This window comes from Macrotis lagotis, chromosome 2 (assembly GCF_037893015.1).
Source record: "Macrotis lagotis isolate mMagLag1 chromosome 2, bilby.v1.9.chrom.fasta, whole genome shotgun sequence".
NCBI classification, from domain to species: domain Eukaryota; kingdom Metazoa; phylum Chordata; class Mammalia; order Peramelemorphia; family Peramelidae; genus Macrotis; species Macrotis lagotis.
Window position 1 is genome coordinate 187915355 of NC_133659.1, and position 19421 is coordinate 187934775.

The 19421-nt window shown below is 36.3% G+C and overlaps 1 protein-coding gene across 1 annotated transcript; it reads left to right on the forward strand.

Annotated features, from left to right (window-relative positions):
• Nucleotides 1-4428: 4428 nt before the first annotated feature.
• On the forward strand, nucleotides 4429-11594 carry KRT40 (keratin 40). The gene is made up of 7 exons (XM_074223950.1): nucleotides 4429-4878; nucleotides 5870-5952; nucleotides 6480-6636; nucleotides 7570-7731; nucleotides 7839-7964; nucleotides 9614-9834; nucleotides 11092-11594. Exons 1-7 carry the CDS (start codon nucleotides 4444-4446, stop codon nucleotides 11189-11191), a joined length of 1284 nt encoding a protein of 427 aa, XP_074080051.1. The 5' UTR covers nucleotides 4429-4443; the 3' UTR covers nucleotides 11192-11594.
• Nucleotides 11595-19421: the final 7827 nt, after the last annotated feature.

Here is a 19421-nt window from a genome sequence, read left to right on the forward strand (position 1 = left end):
CCTTGATTTTATAGACTATCAGATCCCTTCAATCTCTAAATCAATCATCTCTAAGAATTCCTTGTTTTGCAGATAAGAGAAATGAAGTCTAGAGAAATTAACAAATTTTTCAAAGGTCACACAGATCATAAGAGGAAAAACCAGAATTTAAACCCATCTGACTCCAGAATCATATTTCTTTTAAAACACTGCCAATATGAAGAAAGAATTTTTACAAAAACAACATGGTCCATCAGCTTATGATAAATAATAAATAACAAACAGAATTAAGCTAGCATATGTTAACTATCAGAGTTTGCCCTAATAAGGAACAAAAGGAATTAAGCTAACATATGTTAACTTCCAGAGTTTTGTCCTAAGAAAGAACAAATGGAATTAGGTTAACTTAAGTGTTTATTAGTTCTCTAGGCTTGTGGTCATGCATGCATGGGGAGCCCAGTTAGAAACCAAACCCTAAGTGAGATTTGGGAAAAGGGCATTATTGATAGAAGTGAGACAAAAGACATAAAATTATTGGTGGGTCCAAAAAATAACTTAATGCCATAAAACTCATTCAAGATGTCTTGATATTTACCGCAGTTCTGTTAGAGAAGTACCCCTCTTCTCAGGGTGCTTCAAGTCACAGTCTTATTAGGGGAGAACGAGTGCTCCATTCTGACTTAATATATTTATGCCTTCTTTGTGCCTTATCAGCAGACTTTACAATCTTCCATAAAACATGGGAATACTCCTCTTCTTCCAGGATGTCTGTACTATCTTTTAATGGTACAATAGGGAGATTTATAGTTGTTATAAGTAAACAAAATTTATAGAAAACATTGTGAGGACCTGTCAAAAGAACCTTAAAGCCAAGACTAATTTTAAATATCAGTATTTAACAAGTCAATAAGCATTAATGTGCTTACAATATGCTAGGCATTCCTGAGATCTGCCAATCAAAATTTAAGCAGAACAATCCCTATCCTCAAGGAGCTTACACCTTCTTTTTTTGTTTGCTTTTTGCAAGGCAAATGGGGTTAAGTGGCTTGCCCAAGGCCATACAGCTAGCTAGGTGTCTGAGGATTTCAACTCAGGTACTCCTGACTCTAGGGCCAGTGCTCTATGCACTGCACCACCTAGCTGCCCCTGAGCTTATACCTTCTTAACTTTGCTTTTATGTTTTTAAAATCACAAAAGGACTTACTTGGAAGTTGGACACCTGGGTTTTAATCATCTGAGCTTTGTAAAAAGTTAAACCTTATCACTATTCATTGAGTTGGTTTCTTTTTTGTTTTTATTCAGAGCCATAACTAGATATTCTTGAAATCGGGTCAATTCAGCTGAGATGGTAGAAGAGGACAATTAACTTGGGTCATGAGAAATTGTCCTGAAAGAGGTGGTGGCTAATCACTTTACAAAAACCAAACATATCTTCCACCCCCCCGAAACTCCAGAAGGAGGTGGCAAGGGGGCAGGTAGTAGGAAGGGTAGTGTGATGGTCGAGGAAGACAAGCCTTGAAAGGGAGAGTTCCTAGATGGCAGGACCCTTTGGGGACTAAGGGGACATTCATGAGGAAGCAAAGATAGTCAGACTTCAAGCTAAAGGACCACTAGCTAAAGGATAATAAACCAGAGGAAATACTTCTTTAGATGTTGACTACCTGAAACAAAGTTAAAGTTGCCTTGCCCTTGTTAAAATTTTGATTTTTATTCTAAATGTAATGACAGAAATTGTATATATGTATATGTAAGCGTATGGGTATGTTTGTGTATGTTTTAATGGATGCAAAATCAGAGTCAGCAAAGGTCATGTCACAAATCTCTCAAGCACTATGAAGTCAATTTTATGTGGCAACTATTAGACATAATCTCAAACTGCAGAATTTCTTTTCCATAGTCAAAATTCTAAGTGTTATGTTTTAATAAAATGAAACAAAGACTATTATAATCCTCTCTTGTTGGATTCCAAAGAAAATCCTCTCAGATAACATAGAAAAGAATTTAGAATATTGGATTCATGCTAGAGAGAAAATAAATATAAAACAGAGCTAGAATTAGATACTCTCTAAGGGGTCTTCCAATTCTTCAGTCTATAATCTCAGGAATAATCATATAATAGGTTCCTAATAAATGCTTTTTTAAGTCATTGATTGATTGCTGATTCTAAAACAATAGGGAAAGTGCTTACTTGGTACTGGTATTTCAACTCTTTTGAAGAATGTGTCTAACCCCTATGGGATTTAAAAACCTCCATGGTTTTTAAAATAGCCTGCGTGTCTTTATCGCAATTCCCACTTACATTGACCAGTCCTATTTCCAGAAGACTGGCTATATCTCCTTCTCAGGATTCTAGGAGTTCCCCCAAGGGACAGTGACCTTCTTGTCTAATACTAACAGCTTGAGTTTCCATTCCACTGTTCTCTCCTATCAAGTTCCACTGATTATTGATTTGATATCATATACTCAATCTTATTTTTAAAAAATGATATTTATCAAGAAGATTGGAGGGGGGAGAAGAACCACATTTCTCCTCAAAATCCAAGAGCATATTCATACCCAAACCACCTTGGTCTCTGGGAGGGGTGGGTTTATACTTTGAGAAGTTTTTACAAAGCATCCTTCACACCAGGAAGCATCCAAAGCTTCCAAATAGGGATGCAGAAAACAGAGTAATATAAAAGCTAAAGAAGTAGAACTTCCACTGGTCATTTCTGTCCCCTTTACCCACACTAAATTGCACAATATTTATCCTCATTTTATCAGTATCTACTGTGGACATCAACCAATAAGATTATATAAATACCAGAAAAACAGATTCAGCCATTAATGGTCCTGATGGCATTTTGGAATGACTCCAAATATAAGACTAAATCCTACTTGAGTTTAGAAGACTCTTAAGAAGGAATTCATTTTCTGAGCTGACTCAGAAACAACCCAATGAACATTAAGTGTCTTTGTGTGCAAAGATCTAGGAAAACAAAAACAAAAACAACATAGCCCCTGCCCTGCTCCATAATAAAGAACACTAGAATAAGACTGCAGTGTGCTACACTGAATTGACTTCCAACTATAATATCCTTCTGTGAAACAATAGGAATGTGGAGAATTAAAGCAAATTGCTCAGTTTGGGCAAATCAGCAGACTGAAGCAAAATTCCTGACCATCTGTTTGTGTTTTGATCTATATATAAACTTAGCTGTCATCAGCTTAGGAGGTAGCCATCAGTGATGTAATTTGACCTTCTGATCAGGTACAGAGCATGATAGGACAATCATGCAGAGATGCCTCCTAAGCTAAGCACACTTCAACACACCTCATTCCTTTAGTAAGCCTGCTCTTCCCCAGGAAGACAGGAGGCTAGTAAAAGGATTTCTAATCTCATTAAAAATTTATTTTTATAGTTGGTGAGATGGAACAGCTCAGCAAAAATGGTAATAATCTGAAAGATTCTTCTGCCAATCTTCATTAACATGAATGTTTGACATTGCATTGTCATTTAAGACAATCACAAAAGATTATAAAGTATATAACTATGTTCTCCATTTCCTATTTGAATCAAATTAGACCCTATTTATTTGTTGATCAAGATTTTTCTCTTCCTTTAAGCTCTAGAATTCCTGAGGTGATTATATAAAATGGACCTATCATTCATTCAGTCATTAATCAGTCAACAGGAATTTATTAAGTGACCACTAAAAATATAAAGGCAAAACCTAAAACAGACCCTCCCTTCAAGGACATTATATTAAAGGGAAGAATGGGGAGGGGGTATGTACATAAAAATTAATACAAAGTAACATCAAGAAAAGAGGGTACTGCCAACTCAGAATGAAAAGAATCAGGAAAGGCCACATAGAGGTGGCACAGTAGGGATGAGGGGCACTATGTAAAAAGACATGACAATGGGAGATGGAGTGACATATTTAGACAACACCAAATTGACCAAATATCTCTGGGCTATAGAATACATGAAGAGGAGTAATATGAAAATAAATCTGAAAAGGTAGACTAGAGCAAAGTTATGAAGGGCCTTAAATACTAGGGTAAATATTTTATATTTTTATCCTAGAGAAAATAACTAATTTCTGCTACTTTACTTACAAAACCTTATAGTTCAAACCTAGATGCCAATGACAAAGATACCTCAATATAAAACATTTCTTTCTCACATACCCGAGTTCAATTTTATCGGCCCACTGGCACAGAGACACTTTGATAGGCCCTACTTCACTAATGTGAATTTGACCTTTTTAATGAGACAAGGAACTCTTCCATTGTAAATACACAACAAACTAATGAAATGTTCTTTTGAAAGCTAGTAGTATAAACAGAGCTTAAGCAAACATCCTGAGCATTCTGTCAACAGCCCTGGAGAGGCTATATAAAAATCTCAAGGAGGAAGGAAAAGACCAAGTGAGGGTACCTTGAGTCTAGCAGTCAATCCTAGCCCTTTCTTCTGATACTATGACTTCTGAATGCCCCCCCAAAAGTGATACTCCTGAGTCCTGTTCTGGTGCATCAGACTGTCCCTCAGTTTCAACCTGTTCTACTGAGATTCTCTGCCTCCCCACTTCCAGATGCCAAACCCCAACATTCTTCTCCAGGTCCAGTCAGCCCACAAGTCGCCTAGCAACTTGCTACATACCTGGAAGCTGTAGCATCCCTTACTTTGTGGGCAGCTATGGTTGGAGTGAGGAAGGAGCCTTCAATAGCAATGAGAAGGAAACCATGCAATTCCTGAATGACCGACTGGCCTGCTACCTGGAGAGGGTCCGAGGCCTGGAACAAGAGAATGCAGCCCTGGAGTGCAAAATCCAAGAGCAGTGTGAGCTAGAAGTCCCTCTTGTGTGTCCAGACTACCAGTGTTACTTTAACATGATTGAAAATTTGCAACAAAAGGTTTGTTGTTCAATTATTCTTCCCTTCTCCCTAGGCTCAATCTGTTTTGATATTTTGATTCAGTTAAAGGAGACTAGGACGGCTTTATCAATGAATAGAGAAAAGGATAGTGGGGGAGAGAGCTCTAAAAACATTTCCTAATAGTGAAATCTGGAATATTATCAATATATTTTATGAAAGATCAAATGAGATGACATGGTAAAGTGATTTGCAAACCTTAAAACACTACATAAATTATGCTACTAGTATTACTGTTGTTGCTGCTGCTTCTTCTGCTACTACTACTTGGACTTGGAGTCAGAAAAAAGCTGAGTTAATTGCCCACCTCAGACATGTGACCCTTGGTAAATCAATGAACTTCTCTGTGTCTCAATTTCTTCATCTTTAAAATGACAGGTTGGACTTGATAGCCTCTTAAAGCTCATTCCTGCTCTAAATCTAGAATTTTAGGAACACTATTCCTTTCTCAGAGGGATAAAATTTGTAGTAATGGAAATTATAGGAGAATGTCATTCTTTAAAGACTTGAATGATAACATTTTTAAAATCCCTTTTAAAACTCCTAGAAAGAAAATATTTCTGTTTTACTGCTGTAGGGTTTTTAGAGACATGGGTATTTACATAGGAGAGACAATGGGTTTTTATATATTAGAGACAATGGATTTATAAATATAGTGAATTAGTTAAATGAATAAAATGTTTTCTACTTCCTACTTCCTTAGTTCAGCTCCAGATTCTTAGTTCTTTCTTTTTTTCAGAGAAAAAGAATAAAGTGAATTTAAAAATGAAAATAAAAGTGAAACTATGCAGTTTCCTAATTTTTTCCTAGATTTTTTGTTATTTTTTACAATATATTTCCCAAGAAACACAAAGAATCACCATCCCTATCCCCCTTCCACACCCCACTACTACCAAATATCATAAGTTTATAGAGGAATAGATGTAGGAATTCCCTTCAAATGCTTGATACTATTTAATCTCCTGTTTTTCAGATCTTGTGTACCAAGGCAGAGAATTCTAGGTTGGCTGTTCAGATTGACAACTTCAAATTGGCAGCAGATGACTTTAGATCAAAGTAAGTCTGGTGGCATGGCATAGGCAAGGGGGAGGAATAAACATTTATATATGTTCCAGTTATTGGGCTAATTATTTATATATATTTTATTCAATCCCCATAATGACCCTCCCAAGTCATTATTCACATCTTATTTTTACTCCCATCTTACAGTATGAAGAAACTGTACACAGATATCTCTTTTTGTGACTTTGTTTGAGTTGCCCAGAGTCGAGAAGTTAGGAACTTAGAAAACTCTATACAATGCTCCACCTAATCCCCTGCTTGGAAAGGGGGACCAGGCTTGAAGAACCTACTCCTACCTCCAACATACATAACTTGTGTATCTATATACTAAGTTATCCATTCCCTGATTTTACCTTTGGAGTCAAAAAACCCTAAAGTTCATTCCTATCTGAGTCTATATTTGGAGTCAGAGGACCTGAGGTTTGTTCCTATCTCAGCCCCCTCAACTAAATGATTTTGAGTAGGTTACTTCATAAAGAATAATAATAGAATGAAATTAAATTTTTCTCTCCTGATTAAAGGTATGAAACTGAACTGTCTCTTCGCCAGCTAGTAGAAGCAGACATCAATGGCCTCCAAAAAATCTTAGATGACTTGACCCTATGCAAATGTGACCTAGAAGCTCATGCAGAATCTCTGAAGGAGGATCTGCTCTGTCTTAAGAAAAATCATAATGAAGTAAGAAGGGGAACATGCGAAGGGAGAGGAGGAGAAGGAGGAACAGTGAAATGAGTAGCCAAATTAAAATGATAGATTTAATGTCACAAAATGTATAATGAGCATGTGAGGAAACTAACTGATCAAGAATAAAATGGGGAAAGCACTTTCAATATCCAGTTGATTTCTGACATTTCTGGTCTTTAGCTATAATGGCATACCCTTTGTAGACACAGAGGAGATACAACACATGCCTGTCCATGGCTACGTCTCTCTATGGCAGCTAACATTTACATGGTATTCCAACATGTGCCAAGTGTTTTAAATGCATTTGTTCATCTGATCCTCGCAACATCCTGAGAGACACGTACCTATTTTATGGATGAGGAAAATGAGGTTCAAAAAAATTTCATGTCTTGTTTAGTGTTCATTCAAGTGTTGGAGACTAGATTTGAACCCAGATCTTCTCTGTCTTCAAGACCAACCTTTACCTTCTGCTCAGGACTTGAAATTGGGAAGACCTAGATTTTTATCCTACTTCCGACAAAGTATAGCTGTAGGACCCTGGGCAGGCCATTTAACCACTCTAAACCTCAACTTCCTCACCCATAAAGATGGGGATAATACCAGCATTCATTTTTCAGGGTTGTTACACAGATCAACTAAGATAATGGTTAAGAAGTACTTTAAAAACTTCAAAGTGCTTTATAAATTTGAGGTACTATTAGAATAATTTTTTTCTCATTCTGCTTGATGGAATTAAGAAAGTAAAATCAGGAATTAATACTACTAGATAGTGTGAAAGAAAATTACCTATTTCTGAACATATGGAACTGGAACACATGCTGTATTAACACCAGCAGCTATTTTAATTACAAGTTTTGCTGTGTTGGGATAACTGCTAAACAATGATCTTTGATCCCACTGTCACCTTTCTAACTTCCTTTATTTTAGGAAGTCAGTGTATTAAGGGAACAGCTTGGGGACCGCCTCAGTATAGAGCTGGACACTACCCCACCTGTTGATCTGAACAGAGTCCTGGATGATATGCGGTGCCAATATGAAGCAGTGGTTGCTGACAACCGCAGAGATGTTGAGCAATGGTTCACCCTTCAGGTCAGTACATGAGGTCAGAAGCTAAGCAAAGGTTACAGGACATGCTTTAATATTCTTCGCCCTTTGGGAGCATTTGTCCTCCCTTTTAAATCATTACTGTATTTCAGACAGAGGAATTGAATCAGCAGCAGTTGTCCAGTTCTGAGGAGCTCCAATGCTGTCAATCAGAGATTCTTGAGCTGAAGAGGACAGCAAATGCTCTGGATATTGAACTCCAAGCTCAGCATGGCCTGGTATGGGACATATAAACACTGATACCCCATAGAAGGATGAATGAGATCAATGGAATTGCCTAGGTTAACAGAGGACCTAAATCACTGCAGTCCCTAGAAACCATATTCTACAACATTGGTGGATGATAGTCTACAGAGTAAATACCAGGTCTGAAATTAGACAGATATCAAAGGAACTGAATAACCCCAGTAGGGCTAATTCCTAAACCTATAACTTCATTTTGATGACAAATTGTATTGTGACAGATTGGGAGATTTTACTCAAAGTCCTAATGCAATAGGATTTGACTAAGGGTGCCAGACACTTGTTATCTCTAGTTTCAAGTTATTGTTCAGTCATGTTCAACTCTTCATTGCCTCGTTTGGGGTTTTCCTGTCAACCAGAGAGGTTTCTGGCACATTTACAAATGATGGAACTGAGGCAAACAGGGTCAAAGGACTAGCCCAGGGTCATATAGCTAGTTAAGTGGCAGGATTTGATCTCAGGAAAATGAGTTTTTCTGACTCTAAGAAGCAAGAGGAATCTTCAAAGATTTTTTGCAGAAGGTGAAACTTGAAGCCAGGAAAACTCAAAAGTATAGATGAGGAGAAGTGTTCCAGGGATGAAATACCACCAATGAGTTTCTAAAACTTCTTAATTTATTAGATTTTTTATCTTTGTATCTTCATTAGCATCTAATACAGAGTTCTGCATAAAGGAAATGCTTCATTTATTTATTTATTCATTAATGCAACAAATTTTGATCAAGGATATCAAGGGTTCTAGACTCTAGGAAAAGTACAAATTATAAATAAGGCAAGGATTTTATTCTTGTGAAGTTTAAAAATATTTGCCTAATTATTTGATTGAATTTGAATCATGAAATTCTGAAAATTTTTGAAATTCAGAAAACTTAGGTATCACTTAAATTTGGCCTTTCCCACAAACAAAAAAGAAATAGTAGTCTATGTAATTTTAAAAAGATAGTAGAATGTATGTCTTTCTCCCAAATAATAGAATACTAGTCCATCCTGATCATGGAGTCAAGAAGACCCAGGTCTGAATTTTGTCTCTGGCACTCATAAGTTATAGATAACCCATGAGGAAAGAAAATGTCACCTCTTTGAGGTTCAGTTCTTCTATAAATATGTGTTACCTCACAAAATTATTATGAGACTTAAATGATATGAAGCACATAAACTGCTTTGCAAACTTCAAATGTGTTGTATAAGTATCAGTTAATATTAAGCAGAATAACCTAACAGGCTTCAAAAATACTATAGAACATAAAGATTCTTGAATCAATGAATGGATGGGTGAATGAATGAATGAATGAATGAATGAATGAAAAGGACATTTATTAAGCATGTACCTTGTACCGAACACTGTTCTAAGTATTGGGTGTATAAATACAAAGAGGGAAATTATGGCAATCCCTGCTGACAAAGAGCTCACAGTTTTAAAAGGAGAGATAATATATATTGATGGTTTCCATTATAAATCTACATGACCAGCATCATAGAACCATAAGGTGCCTTAGAGTTCATCTAGCTCAATCATCATATTTTACTGAAAAGGAAACTGAAATCCAAAGAGGGGAGATGAGTCCAAATTACTTGACCTTTCAGCTAACTAGCTCACTTTTCCTGCTCTCTCTTCTCCCATACAGATAGAATCTCTGGAATGCACCAAGGCAGAAACAGAGGCACAATATAACACTCAGTTGGCCCAGATGCAATGTCTGATTGATAACGTGGAGACCCAGATAGCTGATATACGCTGTGACCTGGAGCGGCAGAACCAAGAATATGAGGTCCTCTTGGACATGAAGGCGCTGCTTGAGTGTGAGATTGCCACCTACCAAAACCTGCTGGAAAGTGAAGACTGCAAGTAGGTGTAATCAGATCAGCAAGAAGCCAGTTTCTGAATAATTTCAATGAGATTGAAAAGACATGAATCCTATCAAAGAGCTTTGTCTAAGCTGACCATTTACCCACATCCATGAGGAGAAAGCTACTGGTTGTCTCATAGGATATATGTCTATAGATACACAAGAGAGAAAGAGAGACAGAGAAAGAGAATGAGTCAGAGACAGAGACAGAAAGAGGAGAAATGACAGAGAATGGTCAAAACAGAGAGACAAAGAGAGAGAGAGAGAGAGAGAGAGAGAGAGAGAGAGAGAGAGAGGAGATCTATAAAACATTTGCTAGGGACATAGTATATCCAGACACTGTCCTAAGAAATGAATATATAAATGCAAGTAAAAAATTTTAAACAAAACCCCTCATGTTGTGATTGTTAGTAATTTTACAGGTCACATCACATTTTTATAATTAATTAATTGATATGAAGAGTGTCTGCTTTTAACTTTGATAGTATATTGGATGGAGCACTGGTCTGGGAGTCAGGAAGACCTGAGATCAAATCCAGCCTCAGGCACTTAATAATTACCTAACTATATGACCTTGGGCAAGTCACTTAACCCCACTGCCTTACAAAAAACAAACAAAAAAAACTTTGATAGTATGATACTAATATTATTCACTGCATTTAATCAGTTTTGTTACCTCTGTGTTCATTTATAATGTTATACATTATTCTTTTTCTTTGCTTTTTATCACTCATTTAGGTCTTCACATATTTTTTTCTGAATTCCTCATATTCATTCTTCTTTACCAAATACTAAATTCTCATGACACAATTCATTCACTTTTCTCCATTTGATGAGAATATATTTTGTCTCAGTTTCAGTCATAACTCTTCATTTTCCCCATTTTGGGTTTTCTTGGCAAAGATACTGGAATGGTTTGTCATTTCCTTCTCTAGTTCATTTTACAGATAAGAAACTGAAGTAAACAGGATTAAGTGACTTGCCCATGGTCACATAACTAATGTCTGAAGTCAGTTTTGAGCTAATGTTCTCCTGATTGCTGGGCCCAGCACCCTCTCTAGTTTAAATCCAGTAATGGCATCACTGAGTCAAAGGAAATTTTCAAACCTATTCCTATTCTAAATGTATTTTCTATGCCTAAAATTTCTACTGTGAAATTCAATACCATCTTTCTCATTTAGGTATTTCCCTTCATTTATGCAAATTTCTACTGACCTCCTTCCCTTTAAATATAATTTAAAATCATTTGTCTACAGACTTCCCTGCAATCCATGTTCCTCATCCTCAATCCCTGACAATAGCTGTGAACCCTGCACAACCTGCTTGATTTGTACAGTTGAAGGATGCCAAGTCTGAGTATCCAGTACAGACATCTCTCATCAAGGAAGCAAACATTCTGGTGCAAACCACTGAAACAAGAACCTTGATTTGGTCCATGGACTTCAAAACAAACAGTCCTTCTCATGAGAGCTACAAAGCCCCCAAACGCCCACATCCCCACTGGTCACCCTTCAAGCATCCTTCTCTTGTTTCTTGTTTTGGTGTTTTCTTTCCTTAATGCTTTCCTGTGTTCTTTGACTCTCATTAATTTTCAAAACAAACTCATTTCACTTCCTTGGCATGGCTAATACAGTTTTTTGGTGCTGTTCATTCAAGAGTATTCATGTGTATTTTTATAAAATTCCATTGGGTCTCAGGCAAATTTTCCCAATGGCTTCCCAGAATTCTAAAATCATGATTTGCTAAATGACCAAAAATGCTGTTTCTGAAAGAGAGCAAACAAGAGAGAAAAATTCAACAATAAGCACGTATTAAGAATTTATACTACTCTTTCAAGATACTTTGATAAATATAGAAATGCTTAGCAAAATACAGAGGCAAAAATGAAGCAGGCTTGTTCTCAAGAAGTTTCACCTTCTATTAGAGAGAAAGCTCTCTCTATCTCTCTCTCTCTCTCTCCTTTTCTTTCCCTATCTTTATCTTCCTCTCTGTGTCTGGACTGTCTCTCTCTTTTTTCTTTTTTTCTTTGTGTCTCTCTGTATTTCTCTTTCTCTATGTCTATCTCCTTCTATTGCTGTCTCTGTCTCTGAGTTTCTGTCTCTACGTCTTTCTGTAGGTCCCTATCTCTGACTCCCTCTGTATCTCTCTTTCTCTCTATCTCTGTGTCTCTGTCTTTGTCTCTCTGTCTGTTTTAATCAATATGAGAAATTCTTGATGTGGAAAATACTTCTACTGGTATAGATTAGTAATTCATATATAACATAATCATAGTGTGACCCCTGGAGCATTGACAAGACAAATGATATGCCCATGCCCATATAGCTTGTATGTTTTAGAGATAAGACTTCATGTTTTCTTGACTTCAAGATTGGGACTCTTTTCATAGTCAACATGTTAATACTTTTCTGAAACTACCCATTGAAAGCAGCCTGTTCCCTTTTATCTTCTGAATGAGTTTCAGAGTTGAACAGTTCCTTATAGTTGCTGACATTGGCCATATTAGAAATATCCATTTGTTCAGTGAAAGATATTATTCCTCCCCTCTCAGAAGTCACCCTGTGATGCATTGTTAGAACTTGGAGGTTTCTACTACCATTGAGTTTGGGGTTCTTTTTCAGCCTGGATACCTAAGTAATAAAATAGTCTTTAAACAAACAAAAAAAAATGTGCTCCAATGACTCCAAGTACTTAAAGCCAAAGTGAACAAAAAAAATCATTATCAATATTATTAATTTTATGATTTGAAATACTAGTATGTGCTTTGAAAGACTTTAAATAATATCACAATGTAGAATGAATGAATGATTGAATTTATGCATGCATGAATAACAAGCTATTAATAAACATCTGCAATGGACCAGGTACCATGTTAAGCACAGGGGTTACAAAAATAAAAAACCAAAAAAAGTTCTCTACCCTTAAAGAATTTATATTTTGAAAAGGGAAGACAACACATTTGTGAATGATAGCCAGAAAGGAATGATTTTGCCTGGGATATCACAGGAATGGTGAGATTGATAGATCTTTTCTAGGAATAGTAGTATTGATTTGACTGATATTGATTAATGTTCCAAGAGATTAGAGAGGGGAAGGAAAAGGTTTCATGGCTGGAGAGCCATGGGTCTGGACCAGGCCAGTTATGGAGAACTCTTATTAATCAGGAGCTTAGGGAATCAGGGTAGGACCTGGAATGGAGAACTTGGTCAAAGACAAGGTGGCAAAGTCATAAAGATGATTAGCAACTCTATAACAGATTAGCAGGAGAGAAAACCTTTTCATACCAATATATTAAATTTTTGAGTATAACTAGATAATAAATATCCCAGTGAAATTGCTCATAACTTCTTGATTCAAATACAGGTCTTCCTGACTCAAAGTCCACTATGCTATTTTGTCTACCATCTTTATAAAAAAAAGATAAAATAGGATAACATTCAGTTTCAATGATTAGTTCTTTTAAAAACATCAGCTTTGGGGAGCTTATTTTCATTGAAAGCTACTGAGTTCAGTCATAATCATGCTATTAGTTAAGAAAATTCTTAGCATTCAGATACAGATCAAGCACTTTGTTTAACTTTACATTTAAATGCATTTCTAGTTAAACGAGCTTCTTTGGGGTTGAGACAGAATCAAATTGACTGGAAATGTTTGGGTAGTGAAACAATAGAATACATTACAGTATGTAAATGGATGAGCACTGAGAAGTGATGTTGGAGAGTCAACCTTTTTTCTTGGTACTTTTTTCTTGGTAATCCCTCTTTTGATCCTCCTCTCTATTCTCTTTTGGATACAGATCTTATAATGATATTGCTGGATCAAAGGGTATACACAGTTTAATAGAGTTTTAGGTCTTCTTTGAAATAGTTGGACCAGTTCACAACTCTACCAATAAAGCTTTAATGGCCCTACTTTTCCAAAACCCCTCCAGTACTTATCTTTTTCTGTCATGTAAGTCAATCTTATAGGTGTGTCTTAATTTGTTATTTAATTTGTTGTTATAATTTCCACTTCTTTAATCAATTTTTTCACATGACTATTGATAGTTTTGATTTATTCTACTGAAAATTTCTTGATGATATCCTTTGTTCAGTCTTTAATTGCAGAATTTGACTGTTTTCTATGTATTTGAGAAAAGAGAACTTTCTCAGAAAAACTTGCTGTAAAACAATTTTTCCACTATAGCACTTTCCTTCTAATTTTTTGCTGCATTAATTTTGTTAGTGAAAAATCTTTTTAATTTCATATAATCAAAATTGTCCATTTTACTTCTTATGATCCTCTATATCTCTTGTTTGTGTGTAAATTCTTCCCTTATTCAATGATTTGATAGGTAATTTTTTTCGTGATCCCCTGATTTACTTATGATACTACTTGTCTAAATAATTTATGTTGAGTGTATTTTGAATTGTGCTGAGAGTTGTTAACTCTGTTAAGCTTCTTCTAACAGTTTTCCAGTTTTCCTGGAAATTTTTATCAAATGTTGAGATTTTCTGCAAAACTTGAATCTTTGAATTTACTCAGTACTAGATTACTATAATCATTTTAAGTATATTGTATACTTAATCTATACCATTGATCCACTACTCTATTTCTTAGTGAGTACCAGATTATTTGCTTTGTAATTGAGTTTGAAATCTAATATTGTTACTTTCCTCCTATGCTTCTTTTATTTTGAGATGATTTTCCACTATTCTTCCTCTCCTTCCCTCACGCCAAGTAAATTCTTTTTTCCACCCCTTCTTTTTTTAATATCATCCCCACATAATCAACTTTTCTAAATTTCCCAATAATGATAAAGTTCTTAGGAGTTACATACATCACCTTCTCAAATAGAAATAGAAACAATTTGAGTCTCTAAGGATTTCTCTTTCATGTTTACCATGCTATACTTCTCTTTAGTCTTGTACTTGGTCTTTTCACCAAAAATGCTTGAAAGACCACTATTTCATTAAATACCCATTATTTTTACCTGAAAGATTAGACTTCATTGTGATAGATTTGTATTCAAGGTTGTAATCCTAGTTATTTTGCCTTCCAGAATATTATATCCCTAGTCCTCCGTTCCTTTAATATCGTAACTGCTAAACTTGTGTGATCCCAACTGTGGTTCTATGATATTTGAATGGGTTCTTTCTGACTGATTGAAATATTTTCTCTTTGGGGGTGGGGGGAGGTGGAGCCAAGATGGCAGCATGAAGGCAGCATTCCCCACAAATCCAACCCCCCAAATCCCCCCAAAACAAAGGATGACTCTAGCCAAAATTTAGAGAGGCAAAACCCACAGAAAGATTGAGTGATACATTTTCCCAGTCCAAGATAACTTAGAACTTCCGTGGGAAAGGTGTGCTTCACGAGGACCAGGGGTTGGAAAAAAGCCATGGCGCAGCCCAGCCCAGTGAAGCCCAGCACAGTACAGCCCAGAGATCACCTGCAACAGCTGGAAGGGGCAGTGAGAGAACTCTGCTGCACCTGGGTGAGTGTGGAGTAAGGAGCTCAGCAGAACCTGCAGTGAGAATTGGGAGAAAGCAGCCTGCACCTCCAGAGACAGTAAGGGAAGTCTGAAGAGATTTCTCTGCTCTCCCTGGGGTAGGAGTCTTCTGTTTGCCTACACTCATATATTGCAATTTGAGCTTCCATACTAAGATAGCTGGATCCCGCCTTATAGCCCCAGGGCAGAGGGCAGTGCTGTGGTCATCTACGTATCAAAGCAAAGGCAAGGGAGCATAAGACCTTGGAGGAATAAAGGTCCCAGTAGGGTGTCCCAAAAGAAAAACAACCCCAAAGCCTTGGAAATACTGTAAATTAGTCTTGGATTGAGGAAATGAGTAAACAACAGAAAAAGAAGGATCTGACCATAGAGAATTACTTTGGTCCCATAGAAAATCAAAACATATACTCAGATGATAACAAAATTGAAGCTTCCATATCCAAAACCTCTAAGAGAAATAGAAAATGGGCTCAAACTGTGGATGAGCTCAAAAAAGACTTTGAAAAGCAATTAAGGGAGGTGGAGGAAAAACTGGGAGGAGAAATGAGAGCAATGCAGAAAAATCATGAAAACCAAATCAAAAGCTTGGTGAAAGATATACCAAAAATACTGAAGAAAATAATGTTAAAAACCAGTTTAGGCCTAATGGAAAAAGCAAAACAAAAGGCAAATGAGGAGAAGAATGACTTCAAAAGCAAAATTGGCCAGCTGGAAAAGAAGATAAAAAAAAGCTCTTTGAAGAAAATAACTCCTTCAAATGCAAAATGGAACTAAAGAAAGCTGATGACTTTGCAAGAAAGCAGTAAGAAATAAAACTCTTCCAAAAATGCCAAAAATTAGAAGAAAATGTGAAATATCTCATTGGAAAAACAACTGACCTTGAAAACAGATCTAGAAGAAATAATTTGAAAATTATTGGGCTATCTGAAAGCCAAGACCAGAAGAGCCTAGACTTCATTTTTTCAAGAAATAATAATACAGCAAAACTGCCTGAGATCCTAGAAGCTGAGGGTAAAATAGAATTTGAGAGAATTCACTGGTCACCCCCTGAAAGGGATCTCAAAATAAAAACTTCCAGGAATATTATAGCCAAATTCCAAAACTCCCAAATCAAAGAGAAAATTCTAAAAGCTACCAAAAACAGACAATTCAACTACCAAGGCTCCATAGTCAGGGTTACACAGGATCTGGCAGCATCTACATTAAGGGTACGTAGGGATTGGAATATGATATTCAGGAAGGTAAAAGATCTTGGTTTACAACCGAGAATCAACTAACCAGCAAAACTGAACATTCTCTTTCAGGGGAAAAGATGAATTTTCAATGAAACAAGGGTCTTTCAAACTTTCCTAATGAGACAACCAGAGCTGAACAGAAAGTTTGATCTCCAGGTACAGGACTCTGGTGTACCATAGAGGGAGTGGAAGAGAGGAACTAACTATGAGGAACTTAATGATGTTGAACTGTTTGTATTCCTGCATGGGAAGAAGATACTGATAACTTACATGAACTTTCTCATTTATAAGAGCTGTTAGAAGGAGCATATATAGACATGACATAGGAAAGAGTGGAATATAATGGTATGATGTGTTAAAGGGATGGCGTCAATGGGTGATGGGGGAAAGTGCTGGGAGGAAGGAAAAGGAGATGAAGAAGAAGCTGAGACATTTCACATAAGAGTAAAAAAAAAGCTTTTTCAATGGGGGAGGGTAAGGCAAGGGGGGGATGAGTGAGCCTTCATTCTCATGTGAAATGGCTCAGGGAGAAAATGATATGCACACTTAATGGGTGAGAAAATCTGTCTTGCCCTGGAGAAGAATGGGAGGAAAGGGACAGGATAAGGGGGAATAGGGGGAGGGAAGGGGAGAATAGGTGATAGAAGAGAGGGAAGATAGAGGGAAAGCATACTCAGATTCAACACACTTTTGGACAGGGCCAAGATGAAAGTAGAGAGAGAATAGAATAAATGAGAGTGGGGAGAAATAGAGTGGAGGTACAGCTAGTAATAGCAACTGAGGGAAAAATATTGAAGCAACTTCTCTGGTGGACTTATGATAGGGAAAACAACTCACCCCAGAGACAGAGCCATTGAAATCTGAACACAGACTAAAGTACATTTTCTTTCTCTCTCTCTCTCTGTTCTTGAGGTTTCTCATCTTCTTGGCGGGGAGGGAGTTTATGTTTATTCTTATGTTTACTCTTATAACATTCAATTTACATCAATGTATGGCATAGGAACAATGTAGAAACTGTCAGACAGCCTTGGGGCAGGGGGAATTGTAGAATTCAGAGCCTTGCAAAGAATGATGGGTACATATTACTATTGTATATAATTGGAAGACAAATAAAATGGTAGAAACAAAAAAAAAAAGAAATATTTTCTCTTTGACCTTGGAACTGTGGTATTTGACTCTAATATTCCTGGGTGTTTTCATTTTGGGATCTTGTTCAGGTGGTGATCAGTAAGAGAGTCTTTCAAATTCTATTTTCCCTTATGGTTCTAGTAAATTAGGGAGGATTTCCTTGATAATTTCTTAAAATGTGATATCTAGGCTTTTTCTTTGATCATGTCCAATAATTCTGAAATTGTTTCCCCCAATCTGCTTTCCTTGCTAAATGTTTTTCCAGTGAAATGTTTCATATTTTCTATTTTTCATTCTTTGGCCTTTGTTTTATTATTTTCTTAATGTCTCATGAAGTCTTTAGCTTCCATTTGCCCAATTCTATTTTTTAAGGAATCATTTTCTTCAGTACACTTTTGTACCTCTTTTTACATATAGTTTTTGTTTTTGAGGTCTTAATTTTTTTTAGGTTTCTTGTGCTTCTTTTACTCAGTTACTAGTTGGTTTTTTTATAAATTTCTTCACTCACTTTCATTTCTTTACCTTCTTTTATCTCTGTCACTCATTTAATTTTGAAAGTATTTTTTGCTATTCCATGATTTTTTGTTGGTCATGAATCCAATTCATGGTGTAATTTTCTTTACCTTTGAGATTTTGCTTGTAGCTGTTTTAACATCATTATCTTTTTTTTTTTTTTAGTTTGGGTAACTACTGCAGTAGTTCTTTATGGTTATTGTACTTTTAGTTGTTTACTCATTTTCCAGTCTGTTTCTTGACTTTGAACTTTATGTTAAGTTGGGCTCTATTCCTGATTCCATTGGTTTATTTTGGGTTATCCCTCCACCACTTCAGCTTCCTTACTTCAGCATGATTTTTCTTGAGACAAAGTAGATCCTCCTTCAAAGATTCTATCTAAGTATACAATTCAGATTTGCATAGGGTTCCTGCTCCTTTGGAGCTAGAAATGATACCCTTCTCAGGGTCTCTATTCATTTGGAATCATAAGGAATATTGTTCCATAAGGTCCCTGGTACCCTGTGAAGTTAGGATATTGGGTCCATTCTGATAATACCTGACTGAATTGATCAACAGAGTTTGTTCCCAATTCTTGCTCCTAGAAAAAGATGTTATATAAAGCAATGGTCATTCATAACTGGGGCAATGAGATACTATTTAGCCCCAGATGGGGGGAGCTCCAGGAGCAAAGGTCAGGTATATAAAGGGAATTAACATCTGCAGTAGGAAATATCCTGTCTATGAGGAAGAAATTGGATACTGAGTTTGGACAGATAGAACAAAGTTCAGATTTGACATACATGACATGGTTTTACAATATGATTCTCTCAAATCTTTTAATATTTGTTTAAAATTCCTATTGACAAATAACAATAGGATTATCTCTCCTCATTCAAGATACCTCTTGTTGAAAAGGTAAGGAATTTAGTGGTGCTCTCATTGAGAGACCAGATAGTATTGACACCGGCCAAGTCAACATTGTAAGAGAAAGATCTTAACATAGCAGATTGACATTTTATAACTATTTATTAAAGTTAGGAGACTAATTTCTGATCAGAGATAGATAGATAGATAGATAGATAGATAGATAGATAGATAGATAGATAGACAGACAGATAGATCAGAAGTATTCATTCCAATTTAAAGAATATCGAATTAAACACTGTGGACAATTCAAAGGAAACTTGTTATCTGTAAGCTGTCAACCTAAAGATATAACTGCCTAGAAAGTCTCATGGCC